A 20,696-nucleotide genomic window follows, 5' to 3' on the forward strand; every position below is an offset into this window, starting at 1 on the left:
GATAAAACGATTTAGTAATTTTGTAAGGATATTAGTTGTATTAAGACACTTATTTTTTCGGGGTGGCACGTGATCAACTGTTTTATTTTGAAAAGCGGAAGTCCTCCGTATAGTTGATTGCTGCGAGACACTGTCTGGTCTGTCATCGATTTGATATTGGAAGTAGGGTAAAAAAAAGTGTTGCTTTCAACATCTAGCTCAGCTGAAGATTACCCATCCCGGTTGGAGCCTTGTAGACACTTCCGTTGTTCTTGTCGGGCTTCCATCCGCTAAGATGTCGGAGCTCAGGCACCGCGTAGCCAAAGAAACCGAGTCAACGTTACAGCAGCAGCCGTCAGAGGACAAGGTAACGTTAGCCAGACGTGGTCCTGACATCCTAAGACGATGCTAACGCTAACAGAAACGGAGCAGTCCGTATTAGCTGTAGATCAAATAATTCACCCCTCGGTCTTGTTCTAACAGTTGTTTTGAAGGTTGTGTCATAAGTCACAAAAAGGGTCTGTTGATTTTTATTTTACCACCACACGAATCGGACGGATGCTCAGTCTGTTCTGACGGGCTGTTGCATAAAAGTATAGCGAAAATCGATTTTTAGAACCATGATGTTTCATGGAGACAAAACTATTTTCCTTGTAAATATTATAATATGTTCTTTATTGTCCGTTTAGCCAGGTAAATAAGAAAATGGGTTTTCCATGATGAGTTGTGACGCGTGTTTGTTTCTCATAGAAAACGTTGAAAAAGTCCATCATGATAATCGATTTAATTTGTCACTTAGTTCATAATTTTCTATCCTTTTTTGTGTCGCTGCAAACCCGTTAGCCTGCAGATGTCGTTCCCGCCTGTGAAGCAGCATTAGCTTGATTTTGGTTAATGCTACAACAACAACAATAACAACAACAACGACGACACTAGTGTGGGAAAAATTGGGGCAGCAACAGTGTTTTGTGTTTCGTCCACTGGAGGGAAGAGAAGCCCCTGGCTAAAACAAAAATGGAGTCTCGTTCATTCAGGATGATCCAAATTACCCATAAAGCACTGGACTAATTTGTTTAAAGCAAAGCCTTTTGATTTATGTTGATTGATTACTCTCTCTTTCAGATTGAAGGAATACGTTTGGTATTTAGCAGGTACTTTGCAGTAAATGAAAAGCACAACTTTTTGTTGTTAGTCTTAGTGTAGCTACTCATACACAACAGTTATTCCATTATATTGTTTTTTCTTTACCTGAATTTCAAATCCATTTAATTCCTAAACTCCTTTATGCAATGCATAAAAAAGAAATGACAATAATCAGTATTTGTACAATGATTTTAGGAGAACATACTGCTGATGCTCAAAAATGTTCTTTTCTTAATTATACTTTTCAGTCCATACTAAGGGATGCCACAATTCTGGGTTTAATACTGAGCTGTTTGTTGCATAATTGTGGGGAATGTGAATCGTTGTATCTCTACTGTATACCACTTTGGTCACAATCAAAGTGTCAAACAATTGGTTTGCTTATTTTAAGAAGGATTTATTATTTATTGTTTTATTATATTACACAAGGCTTAGTATGAGCCCACCGAAAGTTTTTTTGGTCATTATTTGCTTATTAGCAAATAAAATAAAATAAAAATAAAAAGATTTTCTAAATTCATAGTTTTTTTTTAGTATACACATCATATATTGAACCAAAACAGAACCATGACCCTAAAACTGAGGTCTGAACTGAATTGAAAAGAGAATGGTTGCATCCCTACTGCATACATGCTAAATCCTTTCAACACACATACTGAATGTGAAGGGCGATCACTGGTGAACCTCTGTCCCCCTATTGGTTTTAGAGAGTGATGGTTATTGTAGGTGTGTTGGATCCATGAACAAAGCGTCTCCTTGTTCATTTGGATTAGGACGGAAACCCACAACTGATTGGGGATCATATTACATCTGAGCTAGAAGGGTGTTTCTGCACCATTGAGGGGCTGTTTTCAGATCCCTACATCTGCATGACGTGCCACGGTGCCACTCAGTTTTTCTGCCAACAGCGTGATGACTGGAGTTCGACCGGTCTTGGTTTGTCGCTCTTTCTTCCTTCTGAGGACTTCTGGGTGCTGCCAGGGCCCTCTTCCTTGGGGCAGGGGTTTGGCTCTTGCCTCTACTCTAGGCTAGATGGGGCTGGATGGTGAACTGCCTGGCGGATGCCTTTGATGTGGCCCCAGAACACTTTTGAAGGGAGTGATGAGAGATGCTCAGGATTATTTGTTGGTTGCGGGTAGGCGCCTGCACAATATACCGCAAATTTATCGTTATCGCAATATCAAACAGTGCTATATCCATATTGCAAAAGTCAGCTAAAATCGCAATAAATAGTCACCTTAAATGTGCTAAAACAATCCTATGGCAACTTGAAGCATATAACAAATCAAATAAATCCCTTTATACATTTGACCATTCGGTTGGCCCCGTTTACGTTGTTGATCAATCAGATGAGCCCTTTTATGTTAGATGTTTGCCTCCTACGTCAATGAGGATCATTTGTGATTTGTTTGTATACCGCAAATTATATTGTTATCGCAATATTGATCACTAATATCGCGTATCACAAGTTTTGCTCATATCGTGCAGCCCTAGTTGTTGGCCTTTTGTTGAGGGTTAGTGGGGCTTTGGACAAGACCTCCGGCATCTGGGGGCAATGGTATCATTGGTTACAGTTTAAGTTTACTGTTGAAGTTGTAGGGAGGGAACTCCCACTTCTTTAAAGTGATGTCTCCTGTTTTATTTTGTAGTTTTTTTAAATCAATGAAGTTGGGTAAAAGTGCTTACTGCTTGGTTATTTCCCCCCCCTTTTTTTACAGTAGTGTAAGTGGCACTTGTGAGTATAGGTAGTTTATTTTATATACTGTTTTGGTCTCAAACCCCAGCATAAATTGGGGGCTTGTCTAGGAATAAAAAAGACTCAATCTCAGATTCTCTAAATCAGGAAGGTCTAAGGGCAGGGATGCCCAGTTTAGCTTAGTCTGTTTGGTTTAGTTTAGAAATCAGCTATTGTATTTTATGACTGATTTTAGATTTCTGTATAATTTTCACTTTGTGATATTAGGCTATATAAATACAATTGAATTAAATTGAATCAACTTGTCTTTTGCTAATGGTACTTATTTGCTGAAAATCAAAAGCCTGCAAAGCTGGAAAGCTGTTCAGAGTGAAGCCTCTGGCCCCAGCTTTCAGGACTAGTGGAAGTGATTTCCGAGATGTGCCCAAGTTTTGACCACAAATGGGTGTGGTGACGGTTTGATGGATGCGTGGCTCTGTCTGGGGTGAGACGACTTCTCATTACCGCAGAGTAGCTTAAAGCAGATTGAAGAGCAGTGAACGCATCATCTAAAACACATCGCTGCAAGACTGAACACATCCCCCAGAGACTGCCGGTATATTCCTTCCAGTTTATTTGATTGATGTTTGTGTGTTGTAATCCCTGTGATTCACAACACAAACTCAAACACTAGTACTACCACTGAGGGTTTGACTCACCCATTCTGAAGGGATTTGATCACATTTGCATGTAGACTGAGAGATTGCTGAAACCTGATCTTTGTTTCATGGTGTTAGCAGGTGAAGTAAATCAGAAACTGTAGATCAGTGACAATAGAGTGTTAATAAGGTTAATAGGCGATCGACACCTAAAGTATCTGAAGAGGTCTGAAACTTTTTCTAAAAGTAAAATGTTATTAAATTTGCTGAGAAAGAATACAAACGCGGAAAATAAGACCTAAATGAATCAATGTTTGTCCTTGTCATATGTTTTTTGATGTGATCGCTGTTGTTATCACTCAGTCTAGCTTTAAACTTGCAATATTTGTTGTGTAAAACATCTCAGTTGTCACTACTTGACTACGGTAGATTAGTTTGGTTTAATCTGTGAATGTCTCTCCCTCTGAGTGTCAGAGCAGAGTCTGGTGTCAGACTGATCCCGTCAAGGCCTGTTGATATTGTGTCTGTTCAGAAACCCACAGGAGATGGTAAAGTTGCAGCTGGTGTACAACGCAACACGAAGAGGGAGGAGCCTAGAAGTGAAAAGCGCGCCTATTTTTAACCCAAGCATCCTGGATGACGGAAACTGTTTCCATAGATACCAGCTGACAGAAAAAGGCTTTGTGTGTGTGTGTGCTTCTGGATTCCTCCTGATAGTGTTTCATGTAGAAAAAAGTAAATATGTTTTGGAAAATACAGTTTTGTATCTTAAATACAATTTGGCTCATCAAAGATTTCTTGTTTTACAAATTAAAAGGTTCTTAGCACAAACTCCATTAGCTGATAATAAATATGTTTGCTGGGACTGATTTTTCATGTCTCGCTATAGATCTTATAATTCAAAAGTAGCATATTTTTCACATGGAAACGGTATCAATCTTTGTAAACATTAAAGGTTGAGCACCATATACTTTTATTTTGTTACTAATGTTATGTGGACAAATAAAGCACAGGCCATAACTGAAGACAGGGTGTTTTTATTTGTTGGAAATCTGCAGCACATGTTAAGGTTTGTTAACCTCTCCGCGTGAGAGTCATAAAACCACATGTCAGCCATCTGCTGGATGAATGCAAGCCGACAACTCCAAGCCTTATTTGGTCACAAGGACTAAAGGGACCAGAAGGGGAGGCAATAGGTGAAAAGGGGGGAGATGGAAACCGTTTTGTAACAGTAGATGTAGCTGCCACCATCTGATGAGACCTGCTTGTCCTCGTTACCATAGAGATCAAGCTATTTCAGGAAATCCCTCAATTAGTTAACCTTTGCTTGTGAGAAAGTAAAGAGGTAATCAGAAGTAGTGCTCTGCCTCCCACGCACATCCCAGCATGCGCTGTCACTTTTGTTCCAGTCTGCTTCACATGTAGTACTAAACCTGATGTTTGTGCAACACATCCAATCACTGTTAGTGATTGTCTTTCATACCATGTTCACAAAAATTTTGTCTTTTGAGTTTAATTGTTTCACAAACAATTACCATTTAAATTAAAACATCTTTTCGGTTGTTGTCATTGACTTATTATTTATCTTCTTGCTTTGCCCATTTTTGAACAAAAATCCTCTTAGTCACATCTGCCCTACGGATACAGGCTTTTTAATACAGGCATGCAGCAGGCGTAAGGTTGTAGTGAACATTTAAGCAACACGTAAAGATGAGTAGGCGAGATGCAGGCATGCATACGGACTTTAAATAAATAAATCAGAAAGAAAGCAAATGAAGAGACATTAGGATTTTTTTGGTCAGAGCTACACTTGTTAATTCACTTTGATCTTTACAGGTTTGTAGAGGTTGTGTGTTTTTGTACTTACCGGTACTAATTTAATGCTGAGTTTATATGTTGCAGCTGTTACTCATTTACAGACCAGAAATCTTTATTTTGAGCACTGCTTGCTTATGAAGTTGATGAACAGAAACAACCATCACACATCAGAGTTGGTCTGGGCATCCCTACCAAATTCACATCTCAAATGTGCAATGCAAATTTTGTTAGGTTAGGAAAATGTTTTTCACAGAAGGGATTTAAACTAAACAAATATAGATCCCTTAAAAATTAACCTGCTGCATTTTTGCATTTTTTTCTGCTTGTGGCGTTTAGACTTCAGACAGCGAGCTGAAGGCCGAAAAAGATGGAGTGTCAGACAGCGAGTCCAAGGTGGACTCGGGAATCCCAGAAGTGCCGGTCTCTGCTGATGACACACCCGAAGTTCTGAACAAGGCTCTTTCTGGACTCTCCTCTAGGTAGGCCAACGATCCAAGAACAGTTTAAATGTGGGTTATCGATCCACACAAACACGTCTTTGCCTCCAGACTACTGGATTTACGTAATACTTAATTTAATGCCTTCTCTGCTAACGGCCGCAACTGTCAACACATCCAAAAATATGAAGAAAAAAAACCCCATCTTGAATTCTTCAATACTTTTTATCTGTACAATTCTAAAAAGAAATGTAAAAACCAATGTAGTTGTTTAAAGGAAACAGATCTTGTTAGTGCTAGCGGCAAAATAAGTTTATAATGGTAAACAATAGTGTTTAAGAAGAAAGACTGAGATAAAAGGAGGGAAGAAAGATGAAATGAGATACATTTCAGCAAATGGTTGTAAATTTATTAAAACTAAAATTTGGGACAATTAGATAAAAACGTTGTTTTGACATTGTGCAGGAAAAGATTAGCATTTTATTGTGTTCAGAGGGTTATGTGGGGGTCAACTAAAGCCACAGCAACCTCTAGTGCAACTGAGGCACTGAAATGGTTCTGATGTCAAGTCAGACTGTCAGAAGACAGAGTTTGGCCATTATTAATATTACTGGTTTTATTTTGATAATTACTGCTGAATAATTATTACAACATTATTATAAATTAAAATGGATTACACCCTTGTTTTAAGGTAGTTTAGGCTGGTTCATACTCATAATTAACAGCGATGCTGACAAACTTGCCAGAACATCCAAAAACCAAATTAAAAAAAACCTAAAGATGAACCTTTAAAAAAAACGAGAGAGATTTTTCTGCTGCAGTGTTGAGACTCCTGCTGTTTAAAGGAACTCAGAAACATTTTGGTTTTTTATTTGGCACCAAAATTCTGAAGCTGGAACAGATGCCACCAAAGTAATTTTGATTTATCTGAATATTCAAAAACAATATTCAATAGATATTTTCTTAAGCAAAAAAAGAACTTCACCCCTGTCTGAAATGGACGTTTAGCCAGTAGCTGCTTTTATTGTTTATGGTGGCCTTCCTTACTTGTACAGCTGCCTACACTAGCCCAAATCTCACATAGTGGCTGCATCCCGTAGTTTGAGAACCCTACAGCTAAATGTAAATTCTAAAGAGAAAAGTAGATATTCTTCTGTTCTCAAGGACTAAACATTCTTTGTACAATATGTGCAGTATCTATAGAGATTTTCTTACATCCAGAGGTACTGTTCCGAGTTGTGCAGCAGGTTTTCTCTATTCAAAACCAAGAAAAATGGCCTTTCTTTTCTTTTAAGCAACATGAGAGCTCTGCTGCAGATGTGGAAGAGATGTGAGTCACACAAATGCATCGCTCCTGCTTCCTTAAAAAGCTAATATGACTCACACACATCTAGATCTGAATGTGTAGACTGTCGATATCAGATGTTTTGTGTGTATGGCCTCGGGTACTACTGCAGCATGAATAAACGCCTGTGTGAAAAACAGATGCAGAGCATTAGCAAAAATAAAAAAAACTGCTGTAAAGACATGTTAAAAAAATCAATGGATGTGAGAGACATTTTTTAGAATTCATTATTGACTGATTTAAATTTCAAATATCGGGTAGTATTCTACTGATTCCTGTGGTTACTTTGGGCTTTCTTTAGATGGAAGAACTGGTGGGTGAGAGGCCTATTCACCCTCGCCATGATCACTTTCTTCTTCTTCATCATCTACCTGGGCCCCATGGTGCTTATGATGATTGTGAGTACAAACGGAGCCCATCAGGCAGCACAAACACTTCCTGAGTAACTGCTACACAATCCCTAAGGAATAAAATCCAGCTGGAAAATGTGATCAAAAACAGCAATGAAGTAATTGGTTTAACAAATGAACAGTAAATTCTGCACCTAGTGCTGCTGTCTCGCCTTTTACAGGTGTATTAATCGTTGACTGTATATGAAAACTGGACTGAGTGATCCCTCTCCTCTGGCTTTCCAAACTGGAAGTTCCCGCTGGCTCCAAGAAACCAAAATCCCATAGACTTCTGTTGAGAAATAAACCGCTGTTATTCAGTCAATAGATTTGTCAGAGTAACCATTCTTGCTACTACCCTAGGAGTACCTTTACCCCTAAGGTAGTAGTAGGGTACTACCTTTTTCAACATATTCTTGCTTATCCTAAATTTTTTTCATTATATTTTTTTCTGTCGTGCAAGTTATTCAAGTTACAAACTGACCAATCAGATGCCTCAATAAAAGTATGTTGTCTCACGTCAAACGATTGAAAAGTTTGATTCTTCAGAGCTCGCTTTCAAGCTCACTTCTCGTTGATGAGATTGGTTGCCACTGAAACGCTGACTTAGACCGATTTGGACCAATTACTGCTTACTTGCTCACTTCCAATGTGGACGTGTCCATATTGTGAAAAATGGCAAGTTAATTGATTTCATTTGGTTGGAGCCGGAAGTAAGTCATTTCCCACGGTCCAGTTCTCGTATCCAGTCAATGGCATGTCCACCTAAACATACCTCCTTTTCTTAAAACCTCTACCAAGACTTTTACGTTTGTAGTTTGAAATGTTTTCATAGTTTTATCCTGTGCTAATGTTGTTTGTTTCTCGCTGTAGGTCCTCTGCGTTCAGATCAAGTGCTTCCATGAAATTATCATGATTGGTTACAGTGTGTACCACTCTTACGACCTGCCCTGGTTCAGGACGCTGAGCTGGTAAGGCCACGCAAATCTGCGTTGTTGTCTCATGACTCCAGCATGCGCGTCTGATGCTGCAAATGTTCATGGTGGCTTGGCTCTCACAGTGTTTCATGTTTGTTTCGTTGCAGACGTCCTGAGGTTTGTTTTCTGGTCTGTCTTAGTTTAGCCTGCATAGTTTTGTAGATTATTTCTCTAATCAGCAGATGAATGCAGGAATCGTCAAAGCTCTTTGAGTTTCAGCTGCTGTAGTCTTGATTGTAGCGTGAAGCATAGAGTCCTGATTTAAACCGTCCTGTGAGACTAGAAATCCTGATAAACACAAACTGTGTCTATAAACACGGAAATTACTCTTTAACTCTTTGGTTTTCTCTCAATCAGTTTTCCAGGATTTCTATAGCCATGTTCATTCAGTCTGTTCCAGTGAGGACTTTTCCTTCAACCCTGCAGGTACTTTCTGCTGTGCGTGAACTACTTCTTCTACGGAGAGACGGTGACGGATTACTTTTTCACGTTGGTACAAAGAGAAGAACCGCTCCGCATCCTCAGCAAATATCATCGATTCATTTCCTTCGCCCTCTACCTCACAGGTAAACGCAGTAAACATATTGTGAAATGTGGGGTGCATGTAAACATGGAGAAGTTCTTCACTCTTGATCGTTTCGTCATTTTCTTTCTGATTTATCGACAAAAATTTAACACAACTTTGCGGCCTATATGCAGAGGTAGGGCGGTCCATCTCTGGTCGGAAGTTTTCAGGTTTGGTTCCTGCCTTGCCCGCCCATGAGTCGAAATTGTTACGTCGTGAGGTTGGTGAAGGACCCAAATGCAGGTGGTTCCAAGAAACCAGGGATTTTTAATATAACAAAAGGAGCTGCCAAGCAGAAACAACGGGGTACAGAGAGAAACGGGGTAGCAGACAGTAAGGACCAGCACAAGAGGAGGGTAGTGACAAGACATATATACTCACAGGACTGACTAGACACAGGTGCAAACAATCCGGGGAGAATGGGAAAGGGAAGGCAAACTCAAACTAAGTATGGCAGGGAGAACTTTCAAAATAAGACAGGAAGTTGAATTAAAGGAAAACAGAACCCAAACCACAACAGAAATGTCTTTGGGCAAGAAGCTGAACCCCACATTTCTCCTGGTGGTTATAGGTTGGTGCCAGTGTTTGGCAGTGGAGCTGCCATCAGTGTGTGAATGTGTGTGTGAATCGGTACATAGGACTGTGACTGTAAAGCAATTTGGGCCTTCTAGGAAAGTAGTAAATAGCTATACAAGTATACGCCATTTACTATTTATTATGTCTTCACTACAATGTGTTAAGCAAAAGTATCAGTAGGTGCAAAGACTAAAGTAAAAAAACCTTCATCCCAAGAACATTTTTAGAATGCAAATAAAAATACAAGGAGTTTGAGAGTCTTCTGTAACACCGTAAAGTTATCTAATGTAATAGTCTGTCTGAACTGTGAGGTCGAATTGGATTAGAGCTGGCTGTGCTGTGTTATCTGCTTGGAACATCAGTGGTTTCATTGTTCCTTTTGCCCACATAGATCTAACTAAATGCAGCTGTTTTATAGAAATATTAGACACAGCTTCTTTTTCCAAGTTAATCTAACTTTTGAGTTGGCTTGGTTAAAATTGGAAAATGTAACTTTATAATAAGTTCAACTGCAGTTTACAACTAAAGGCTAGAAAAGTCTTCACTCACCTGGACCATTTAAAGTATAACTTGTTGAAGCTATAGTAATGTTAGTCTGTTAAGATTGTTTTACCTGTTTTCCTAGCTGTTTACTAGTACTTTTATGTGCCTGTTTAAACAGTTATGTCTCACTTCCTGAGTGGCAGGATGTCAGTTGTAATGTAAAACTATTTTAACTTTTGAGTGAAGTCAAACAGGATGTGGGGAGGAAGACTCCTACAAATTCTCTGTCTCTTTCCTCTTGACTAGGCCCCGCTTTCTTATTTCTCTTCAGCTTAAAAGAAACTCATTTAAAAGTCTTCAGCCCTCCTATTTTTCCACTTGGCTGTCTTTATTAAAGCAAAAACAAAAAAATTCTCCATCTGAATTTTCCATTTCCTCACCGTCTCCAGTCATCTGTGCTGCACTCTAACCTGAGCTTTGTTTAAAATAGGTTGAGCTATATTTAATCAGTTTGACCAAAGATGACCCACTTTCTGAATGATTCCACCTTCCTATTTCAACCGATATGACGGACCTCAAAGTGCTCTCCTCTTGCAGGTTTCTGCATGTTCGTGTTGAGTTTGGTGAAGAAGCACTACCGTCTTCAGTTTTACATGGTAAGCGGCTGCCTGCTTCCTCCTGGCTTCCTGCCTCGAGGCTGAGTTATGAATGAGAGGAGCAGATTCTTTAGGAAATGGAAAAGTAGGACATTCACAGTTCTAATATGTCTTCTATTCTAAATAACATTCTAAATAATAATTAAAAAGACCTACAAAAACCATATTTTTCGAAGCAGAAGTCTCACTTATTTTTGTATAATTAGGCTACGGGTGCGACTTATACTCAGGTGTGACCTATATGTAATATTTTTGAAAGATAAATAAGCTCATGTTTGTGTTCCCACTAACAACCACTAGAGGGCACTGTAGGTCTATGTAGCAGGTATGCTACTGACAGCAGCACAGAAGACGCAGCGCCGGCCCGGGGGAGTTGTTGAAAAGCAAAGAAAATGAAGACCTCAATGGATTTAGTGTTTTGAAGTGATTATAAAGAGTTTAGTTGACTTGTTAGCATGTTTTTATTCTATGATTGTCTGAACCATTGTTGGTGTGCATATATATTAGATCTCTCTGATGTTTTATCAAGCTAAATAAACATTGATGTGTCTGTAGTGAAGCGTGCATATATTTAGTCTATTATTGTTATCAATTCTATTATTATGATTTGCCTTTCAACGTGAAATGTCCGCTCTTGTTCCATTGTTTTGTTAAATACATTTCTTCCAAAGGTGCAACTTAGACACCAGTGCAATTTAGAGTCTGAAAAGTTTGCTAAATCCCACAGAATCCAGGATTTTATTGCAATTACTGTAATGTTTCCACCACGGAGGTTTTATCAAGAGTCTAAACTTCATGTCACTGCGTCATTTAATTCATGATGTTTCATTTACTTTTTGTGCTTCTTCTGAATTACTATAAAGCTCTGCTCTGAACAGAGGTTCTAAACTTAATGGTTGATCTTCATGTCTGCAGTTCGGTTGGACCCATGTGACTCTGCTGATTGTTGTCACTCAGTCTCATCTAATCATCCACAACCTGTTTGAAGGAATGATCTGGTGAGTGAGGCGTCCTCTGGGATTCCACATTGAAATCCAGTCATTTTGAAATGAGATCATCTTGAATTTTTTCCCAGCAGTAACAGGGTTATAAAATCTGACTTTTTTTCCCCTCTGAAAGGTTTATTGTCCCCATATCCTGTGTGATCTGTAATGACATCATGGCTTACATGTTTGGCTTCTTCTTCGGCCGTACCCCCCTCATCAAGGTTGGGTTCCTCTCTTTAAAACATGCAGATTCTGTCAAGTTTTTCTATTTTCTTTTCAATCTCATTGAATGGAAAGTGGTAAATAGCAGTTTAAGAAGCAATCAGATGTAACACATTTTTTATTAGAGATCCATTTGTAGAGGAACTACAGCTTTGCTTAGTGGGTCAAAGTACCACTCAAGAAAATCCAGACCTTCAAAAGTCAATGAAGGATGGATTTTTCACCAATTGCTTCTGCATTCTGCTAACTTTAGTTGGGTAAATTGGCTATGAAAATGGCTTACTAACAGTAAGATCTTGGAAAAATATCACATTTTAGGAACAATTTAGTCTACACCATTTTTTCATTAGTTATCCAAGAATGAACACACTGAGCTGCGTGTCATAATGTAGAATCTTGCTTTTACAGCTCTCGCCTAAGAAGACGTGGGAGGGCTTCATTGGGGGTTTCTTCGCTACTATAGTGTTTGGCATCGTGGTAAGAAGCACAGAGTTTGTCTGAGGAAGAACAGAAAAATGAGTGAAAGGGCTGTGACTGACAGAGACTTTCTCTCGTAGCTCTCCTACTTCATGTCTGGGTACCGCTACTTTGTGTGTCCAGTGGAGTTCAACAACGACTCCAACAGCTTCCAGGTGGACTGTCAGCCTCCGGAGCTCTTCCAGCTGCAGGAGTACACGCTTCCCAGCGTCCTGGAGTCTGTCACCGGATGGGTGAGACTCGCCTAAAGTGTTTTTTTTATTCACAGACTAAAACAAATGTTATATTTTTGGTCAAATCCATTTTAGAAGCACAATTAAATGATGCTGGTAATCATGTCACACAAAGTTTAACAGTTCCAGAATTGTTCTCCGTTGAAACAACATTTTCAGAGGTCCTTTAAAAGGAACATGAGAGGAAGATCAAATTTGTTAGTAAAAGCAGTCCTGATTTTATTTAGGAAAAGCTTTTACATGTTCAAATCATTAATAATACCTTTACCTATAGAACACTTTATCACTTAAGAGGCTAGTAAATGATAAATGGCGTGTACTTGTAGAGCCGTTTTTTGTTTCGATTAAGGCCCAAGCTGCTTTACAGAAACTGCTTGAATACAACTGCAGTAGTTTAACAATTTAGGATCCATAATATTTCTATTTCCAAAGTTATTTGTCATAAAATGCCACCTCTGAAGATGGTTAAACTGAGAAGCACAACATGATGCACATCTGTTATCTCAGCTTCACAGCAGTCAAAATGACACCAAAAAGTTTGCAAGAGTCAACGATGTCCAGGTTTTTTTTTTTTGGCCTTTTGGGGATTTGGTTGCTGTTGAAATGCAAAGTCTGTTGGCACAAGAATATTTTTATCCATCATTGACTTATGCAGTTTAGACTTGACTGACAGTAACGCAGATGTTCACTGGTGGAATAAGTGACTAAAGGAACTCTACCATGGAGTTCCTTTAGAGTTTAAAAAGAGTTTAATGCTGTTATAAGATGGAATGTGAAGCACTGCTCCTGTCTAAAATACAGTTTGCAGATGTGCTGATGGATTGACTGTCTCCACAGACCACGGTGCACCTGTATCCCTTCCAGATCCACAGTGTGGCGCTCTCCTCCTTTGCCTCCATCATGGGACCATTTGGTGGATTTTTTGCCAGCGGCTTCAAGAGAGCCTTCAAGATTAAGGTACTTTTTTTAAACAATGATAGATTTTCCTAAGTTTATTTTTTAACCACAATCGCTCCAAGTGAAGTCTTGAAATCAGTAGCTTAATATACCTTTATGACAATCTACAAAAAACTCCATCGCTCATTCACAGGTAAACATTGTGAATGAGAAGTGTTATCTACTGGCCATTTTTTTTGGCTTTACTTTAAACAAAAATGTTGAGAGTCCACAGAAAAGGTTGTTTCAACAACTGAATAAAAAAAAATAATCTGTGCTAATCCTGCCTTTTTGCACCTCCTCCAATAAAAGCCCATCTCTAAGAGTTGATTGACAAAGGCGAATGTCGTGTTTGTGAAAACATTCAGTTCACTCTGTGTTGCTCACTAACATCCTATACCATGTTTTGTAGAAATTCTTGTTTTGATTTGGTTTTTAAACTGTTGCTTTTGTAATCTACTTTTGTAGTAATTAATTAAAAAAAGCAGAAATCTATCCCATTACAGACACTTTAGTATGTATTTAGTTTGCGCTAACTTTTACAAGTTAGATGGAAAGAACAAGATGTCAGTTCGATCTTTTAAATGACTGAACTCAAAATCTAATAAAAAGGATCAATTTGGAGGATTAACACTTTTTACCACTTTTTTTTTACCATAAAGAACTATTATTATTTAAGTAAGATGACTGTATTTGTTTACATTATTTTATGAATGCAGTGCAGATATCAATGGCTTGTTTTCCTTTGCAGGATTTTGCCAACACTATTCCCGGCCACGGCGGCATCATGGACAGATTTGACTGCCAGTACCTAATGGCCACATTTGTCAATGTTTACATCGCGAGTTTCATCAGGTGAACCCACACGTTTCATTTATGGGGTTGTGAGAATCGGCTTCGGTTTGCAAGCTCCTTAAGAATCAGATGATTTCAGATATTTAACCATTTTTTTTGTATTTTTATTTTATACATGCATGGACCTTTCTGTTAGTGACAGTTGTCTGGTGTGACCTATTATCATTTGTCAACAATTGTCATTTAACCCTTGTGCTATCTTGTGGGGTCCAGATGACCCCACTCCCAAACGTTAACGTGCCTCCGAGGCACGTTAACGTTTGGGAGTGGGGTCATCTGGACCCCACAAGATAGCACAAGGGTTAAGAAACTGGCAACAGTAAAAAAGAAAGAATTACTAAGAAATAACAGAACCAAATATTGCTTTTGCATACGATACTCGTTCAGAAGAATCACTTTAAGAAACAAACAAATGAAACGGACAGAAAGATAGTCCCTAGAGAAAAGATTGACACTGATTTAATCATTGACACACCAAAAGTCACAGTTTTAAGTTCAAAATGTCGTCAGTTGCATACAAAATGTTCAGTTTTAAAACCGAAACTTTCAAAGTTGCAAATAAAAATATTAAAAGTTTGCTTTTAAAATCCTTTTCTCTGCTTTCAGACCACATTTTTGCGATTGCATGGGCGTTGTCCCTCATGTCACTTTCTTCCATCTTTGATTTTGGATTTCGGTTTAGTGTGACGTATGGCCACCAAACAGCCTGCTGACTGGTCTAGGTTCTATCCAATCAAATCGCTGTATTTTTATAACATGGTGTCTGCTACCAAGGCTCAGAAGCCGAACCTTCTGTTAGCATTGATTACATTTTATTTAGTCAGAGTTATGAATTTATGGCTGAGGATCTCCGGAAACCTTAAAATAAAGTGTATAAAGTTTATCTGCTGACATTACACTAAACAGGCCTGCGTGATCTTTAAATCCCCCTGAGCAAAATATTGGTAAAAAGTTTGGTTTTCTTTAAGATCTTAAAAAAAAAAAAGATTTAAAGCATCTCATGCTGGTGTGCTCATGTTTGCTTTTGACTAAAGTAAAAAAACGAAATTATTCATACAAAATGCTATTTTTTCTTTGTATTTCAACATTTTAATCATAAAGAAACCTATAGTTCAGATATAAATCATAATCTTAACATAATGGAATGTCCGGATGGACAGAGCTGAGACGGGTTTTTGTCTGCTGCAGAGATTTTAAACACGCTGGTCGCTACGATAACATAAATAAACACAGAACCCTGTTTTATTCTGGCTTCGCCGCTCCTTCTGGGATTTACTCAGAGAAACGGGCCAGAATGATTGAAGACTGTAGAACTGAAAAAAAGTCTAAAGTCCGTGTCTACCTCCAGGCACCGGCAATGTGAAGCTAAGACATTTGATTGGATAGAACTTAGACTAATCAGCAGGCTATTTGGTGACACATCTGTCACACTAAACCGAAACAAAATGCAAAAATGTAGTTTTAAAACAAAACAAAAAATGTTGAAAACAAAAATTTAATATTTTTATTTGCAACTTGAAATTTTGGTTTTAAAACTGAACATTTTGTTTGCAATTGACAAAATTTTCTTCTCATACATTTGACTTTTGTTTGTTATGTGGTGGAAGAAAAATGTTATGAATCAGATTTTTGAGGTTTGGATGTACTCAATGTTTTAGGGTTGAAGTTCTTCACAGTTTTAGTTTTTGGAATGTAAAACCAAGATTTAGCAATGCTGACCTTAATGACCGACTCCCATCAACTTTTGATGGATGTTAAAAGCATTCCCAGTGGTCTTTTAGATATGATTATGCTGTTTCTGGACAGAGCGGCAGGAGTTCATCAGAAATTCTCCTCTAAATTGTGGGGGGGACTAGCGTGGAGTAAGCCCGCTCCCACTTCCCAGCAGCCACCTGTTTACCTACCTGTTTGCTTTCCCACTAGCTTACAGCCCCTCACACTCCCAAGCTAATATTACTGTAACAACAAAAACAGCGAGCAATGTTGGAGCCATGCAGCCGTGCAGTTTTGATCCAGATTCCAGTTCAGACGTACATGGACCTATTTGTCTATAAGTGGATGCGTCAGAATGAAGCGGACTGGGGAGCTTGTGGCTCATCCTGCATATTTTCTGTGTCACATCGACATTTTTCGTCTGCTATTGATTCACAACGATTTGAATAAAGAAATACTCAGAAATGTAATTTTAAGCTTCATTTGCCTCATATTTGTCATCCATAATGGGGAAAAATGACACAATAACATTTTAAAACTCACTTCTGCTCATCCTACAAGATCTGTGACAGATTAACTTCCCTTTCTTTTGTTTGTTTGCTTGTTTGTGTGTGTTTAGGGGCCCGAACCCCAGCAAGGTGATCCAGCAACTCCTGGCTCTCCGCCCTGATCAGCAGCTGCACATCTTCAACTCCCTGAAGGCTCACCTGGTAGAGAAAGGTCTGCTGCCGGCTCTGGAGGGAGCGGCTGCCTAGAGTCTCTGCTTGAGAGGGTGGGGAGGGCAGCACCAAACAGCTGGGATGGGTTCGGTGCTCCATGTTTTCACATGAAGAACAGAACCAAGAGGGTCATTCCATTTTCTTTTGGGTCATGTGTGTTTGTGTTCCTGCCGTCTGTGAATTTGTTTCTGAGTTGATGTTTCGGAGACGAGTTTGTGGATCACTGTGGTCACACACACGCCAAACACGCCGAAACTAAATGTTGGTCAGATGTACATTTTTACCTGTTTACAGATTATCTTCTATATATATAGATATATATATATATGAAATATTATTGTGTCAAACTTTTATTGTACATTTTTAAATGTAATGCACTGCTCTCAGCCTCGTCAACATTGTATTGTTACATCAACAACTTTCAGTTTCCGTTTGTGATTGTATTTATACAGAAATGGTTTTTATATTTGGTTTATTCCCTGTGTTCTTACGGCTTCATTGGAGCCGTCATTCATTCTCGTCTGTTTTTTTTTAAATTCATCATTTCAAAGCCTCTTGGTCAATAAGATTATCAATCAGAAGATGTGGACTCCCTTTTAAAGGAAATCCACAGTCGCAGCTAAATAATTATTTCTTCAAAAACATCCAATACCCACTGAAAAGACATTTTGAAGTCTTCATTAGGGTGACTTATTAACTTCTCATCGGTTTGTAGAGAGCTCTCAAATGCTTTCCTTTCACATTTTGTGATTTTTGGAATATTTGTTGCAGTAGACATCAGTGTGTTCAGCTGTGGCTTTGTAACGCTCACGTCACCACTGTTTCAGCTGCACCTTGGTAATAAAATGGGACATTTCTTATCCGTTCATGTGGGAATTTGCAAAAGCTTTCACCTTCTGTTCACCCAACATAAAGTTTCATACTTTAATATTTATTTATGTGTTTAGTTTATTAGTAAAAATGTAGCTTTTTTTATTTTTGAGGTAACTTTATTGTTTTGCATGTTAGCAAAATCCCATCACTATGTTTAGTTTTTCCACCATGTTTTTAGAATCCGTAACATGAAATACAATCAAACATAAATGACAGTAAATGTAAACAGATTTTGGAAAGTTCTGACTGTGATGTAGCAGATGATCAGGTGTTGTGTTTCTGTCAAATCAAAGATTTCCCATCTAAACCCGTAAACTGACATCTATTTGTGCTGTTTTTGTTTTGTTTTTCCTTATGAGGTTTTTAAGGAATCATTTCGTAAATCGTTTGCCGCATGTCTCTTTAGAAAAACCTTTTATCTGCTGTATAAACCAGACGTTGACTTGCTCTTTAACATCTCACCATTCATATGTATCGTTTTCATTCATAATTGCTTCACTTACAGTTTAATCTATTCTTATGATTTTTTTTTCTGTTTTCAGTTTCAATATTTTTAAATGACTATTGAACATTTACTGAGATATTTAGGAGCCTGTTATATAGTTTATTTAAAGTATTATCATTGCCATATAGGACAGAGTGTTGAAGTAGCAGTATTTTCCTGCTGTGACTGTGGTGCGTTCAGGGGTTTTCCTGAGCCTGTTTTTTGTGCTTTGTACTGCCATTCTTCTGCCTGATGTCGTGGGCGGCCACTAGAGAGCGCCGCAGCCTGTGTGATAGGATGCTCTGAAACACTGACGCTCTACATGACTGGAGAGCTTTTGACACCTCTGTTGGTACATTCCAGCTCCCCTACAGGTGAGATCATAGAGACAGAGTGGAAGACATGCATTTAAAGCACTGTGCTTTTGTGCACCTCAAGGAGCCTATCAAAGGAATGTATGGGAGGCGCGTCTGTCACACATACTGTATATTTTCCTTTTTATGGCCATTATTTTGTGGTTCTAGATTCCTACAAATCTGTAAAATCTCAGTGAATATTCTTAAATCGTGCAATTCTTTTTAATTTGTACATGTTTTAGATAAAAGCTGTATTCTTTTATGCTAAAATGTGCTTTGCTTTGGTTCAGAGATTAATAAAAGTATTTGAAAAACACGCTGTCAGCTGCTGTGTGACTGTATTCTTCCTATTTACTTCTCTTCCTCATTTTGGATGAATATCTTTTGTTTTTCTACATCTTTCTGAATTTTTTGTTTTGCAGTGATGGGGGTTGGTTTGTTCTGTTGTATGGTGATGATTTTTCATCTTAATGTGAGTTTTGCTTTGTGAGTTGTGGGGCAGCATGCTCACCAAGTCAAGGAGGTGAAACCCATTTCCTTTAAGAAGAAGCTGGTGGTTTCTTTTTTTCTCATGACACGAGTGAGCAATCATCACTTGAAGGTTTCTCACTTACATGACACTCTGGAGTCTTTGAGCAAGCTTTCTTTAGAACTTCATCAGAGCAAGTACGAACATGGAAGTAGAGGCAACATGAAAGAATGCGTTGTGAAGGACTGCAAAAAAGAAGAAGAAAAGTAACACACAGGAAGTAGTCATTGGCGCTGTCAACAGTGTGCGCTTGCGTGTCTCTTCTGGGAAAAGTGCATGAGGTGAAGCACTGACCTGTGCTGCTGGACCATGTCTCTGAAACTGCGGAACTGGGACTTCAGCACCTTCAAGGGTGAGCCTCGAATAGGTGAGTTTGTGATGCGTTTACTAACAGCATGGGTGGATGGAGAACTTCCTCATTGCTATTCTTACACACATGAATGGATCATTTGAATCAACTTTTTTTTTTAAAACAGGGACTGAATGAGGGTGGAGTGATTGTTTCTTTTCATTTGTTTCCTTTTCACTATTATTGTTTTTTTGTATGTGTGTGTGTATGTGTGTAGTGGTTATAGTTGAGCTCACTGGCGGTTGAGCGGTCCATGGTGACAACCAGAATTTATTTTAGATGCCTTAGACACAAATCACTGCTGTATGGAACTATTTTTATGTTTACACATTTTGTCGTCATTAAAATGGAAAATCGTTTCTCTAAGAATTGCGTTCACATATCCTCCAGTTGTGAACCAATAGGTTCAAGTGGGCCTTCATACCTTTTGAAATTTTTGTGAAGCTGCAGGCTCTTTAGCATGAATTTTCTGAGGGTGGACTTGCCTTGTTTCCTTACCACCTTGAATGGCAAGGCTTTAGCAACTTTCATAAAAAATGTACACATATTGCAAAAATCTCCCACCAACACCCACACACATTCAGCCATTTGCGTATTGTCTCACAGCATGCTTCATTTGTACTTAATCAGTTTCTGCAATCGGCCTCACTGGTTGTTTGAAAGGAAGTAGTTGAGTTCATAGGTTTCAGTGCACACATGTGCAACCTGATGTCCCCAACTTTTATTACAATGTTTGTGCACTTGTGAAAATGTAAATCTCTCAAAGCTGCAGTCTCACCATGATTGATGTTTTGTGGACCATGACAGGTTAGTGAGCTGCTGTGTTGAAAGCGCAGCGATAGAAGGTTTATGCAGGAAACTGACGCAAGAGCACAGTTTCTGCAAACCTTTGACGCTGTGGCTGCTTCTTTATGCAACTGTTTGTGTACTCATGCCAAGCAGAAGGTTCACCTTCTCTCAGTTCTCACGGTTTATATGTCAAGACGTGGAAAGAAATAAGTACGCTCAGTTTAGTCCCATCTGATCAATGAGTTAGACAAATATGTGATGACAACCTGTCACAACCACAATTTCCAAGCATGTAATATTTAGTTTTTTTGGGGGGTAAATTGCAAAGGCAGTTCATTAAAAATCGAATCCTCCTTCTAGAAGATCTAAGAAGATGATGACGAGTCTGCAGGTGTGTTTTAGCCCAAAACAGAAATACATCTGTGGAGTCTGGCTGCAGCATTGGCTGCAGCATTCTATAGCAAGTAACACGA

At 38.7% G+C, this 20,696-nt stretch overlaps 2 protein-coding genes across 2 annotated transcripts in view; both read left to right on the plus strand.

The window, feature by feature from the left end:
- The first annotated feature begins 93 nt into the window (after window positions 1-93).
- LOC101157624 (phosphatidate cytidylyltransferase 2) lies at window positions 94-18,872 on the plus strand. The gene is made up of 13 exons (XM_004072754.4): window positions 94-346; window positions 5,611-5,753; window positions 7,358-7,454; window positions 8,319-8,416; window positions 8,849-8,988; window positions 10,644-10,702; window positions 11,618-11,700; window positions 11,822-11,909; window positions 12,319-12,387; window positions 12,468-12,620; window positions 13,458-13,577; window positions 14,308-14,411; window positions 16,744-18,872. Exons 1-13 carry the CDS (start codon window positions 275-277, stop codon window positions 16,877-16,879), a joined length of 1,362 nt encoding a protein of 453 aa, XP_004072802.1. The 5' UTR covers window positions 94-274; the 3' UTR covers window positions 16,880-18,872.
- Window positions 18,873-19,119: 247 nt separating this feature from the next.
- Window positions 19,120-20,696, plus strand: part of LOC101167047 (rho GTPase-activating protein 25) — a 30,042-nt gene continuing 28,465 nt past the window's right edge. The window contains exon 1 of the mRNA XM_004072870.4: window positions 19,120-19,452. Coding sequence (XP_004072918.2) covers window positions 19,395-19,452 — 58 coding nt within the window. The 5' untranslated portion in view covers window positions 19,120-19,394. The remainder of the gene's footprint in view (window positions 19,453-20,696) is intronic.

This window comes from Oryzias latipes, chromosome 9 (genome assembly GCF_002234675.1).
Source record: "Oryzias latipes chromosome 9, ASM223467v1".
Classification (NCBI taxonomy): domain Eukaryota; kingdom Metazoa; phylum Chordata; class Actinopteri; order Beloniformes; family Adrianichthyidae; genus Oryzias; species Oryzias latipes.

Bases quoted from the DNA above. Each gene is read 5' to 3' on its own strand.
- LOC101157624 (XM_004072754.4), top strand. From the start codon at position 275: ATGTCGGAGCTCAGGCACCGCGTAGCCAAAGAAACCGAGTCAACGTTA. The intron at 5,754-7,357 runs GTAGGCCAACGA...GGCTTTCTTTAG, and splicing joins CTTTCTGGACTCTCCTCTAG to ATGGAAGAACTGGTGGGTGA. The intron at 12,621-13,457 runs GTGAGACTCGCC...CTGTCTCCACAG, and splicing joins TGGAGTCTGTCACCGGATGG to ACCACGGTGCACCTGTATCC.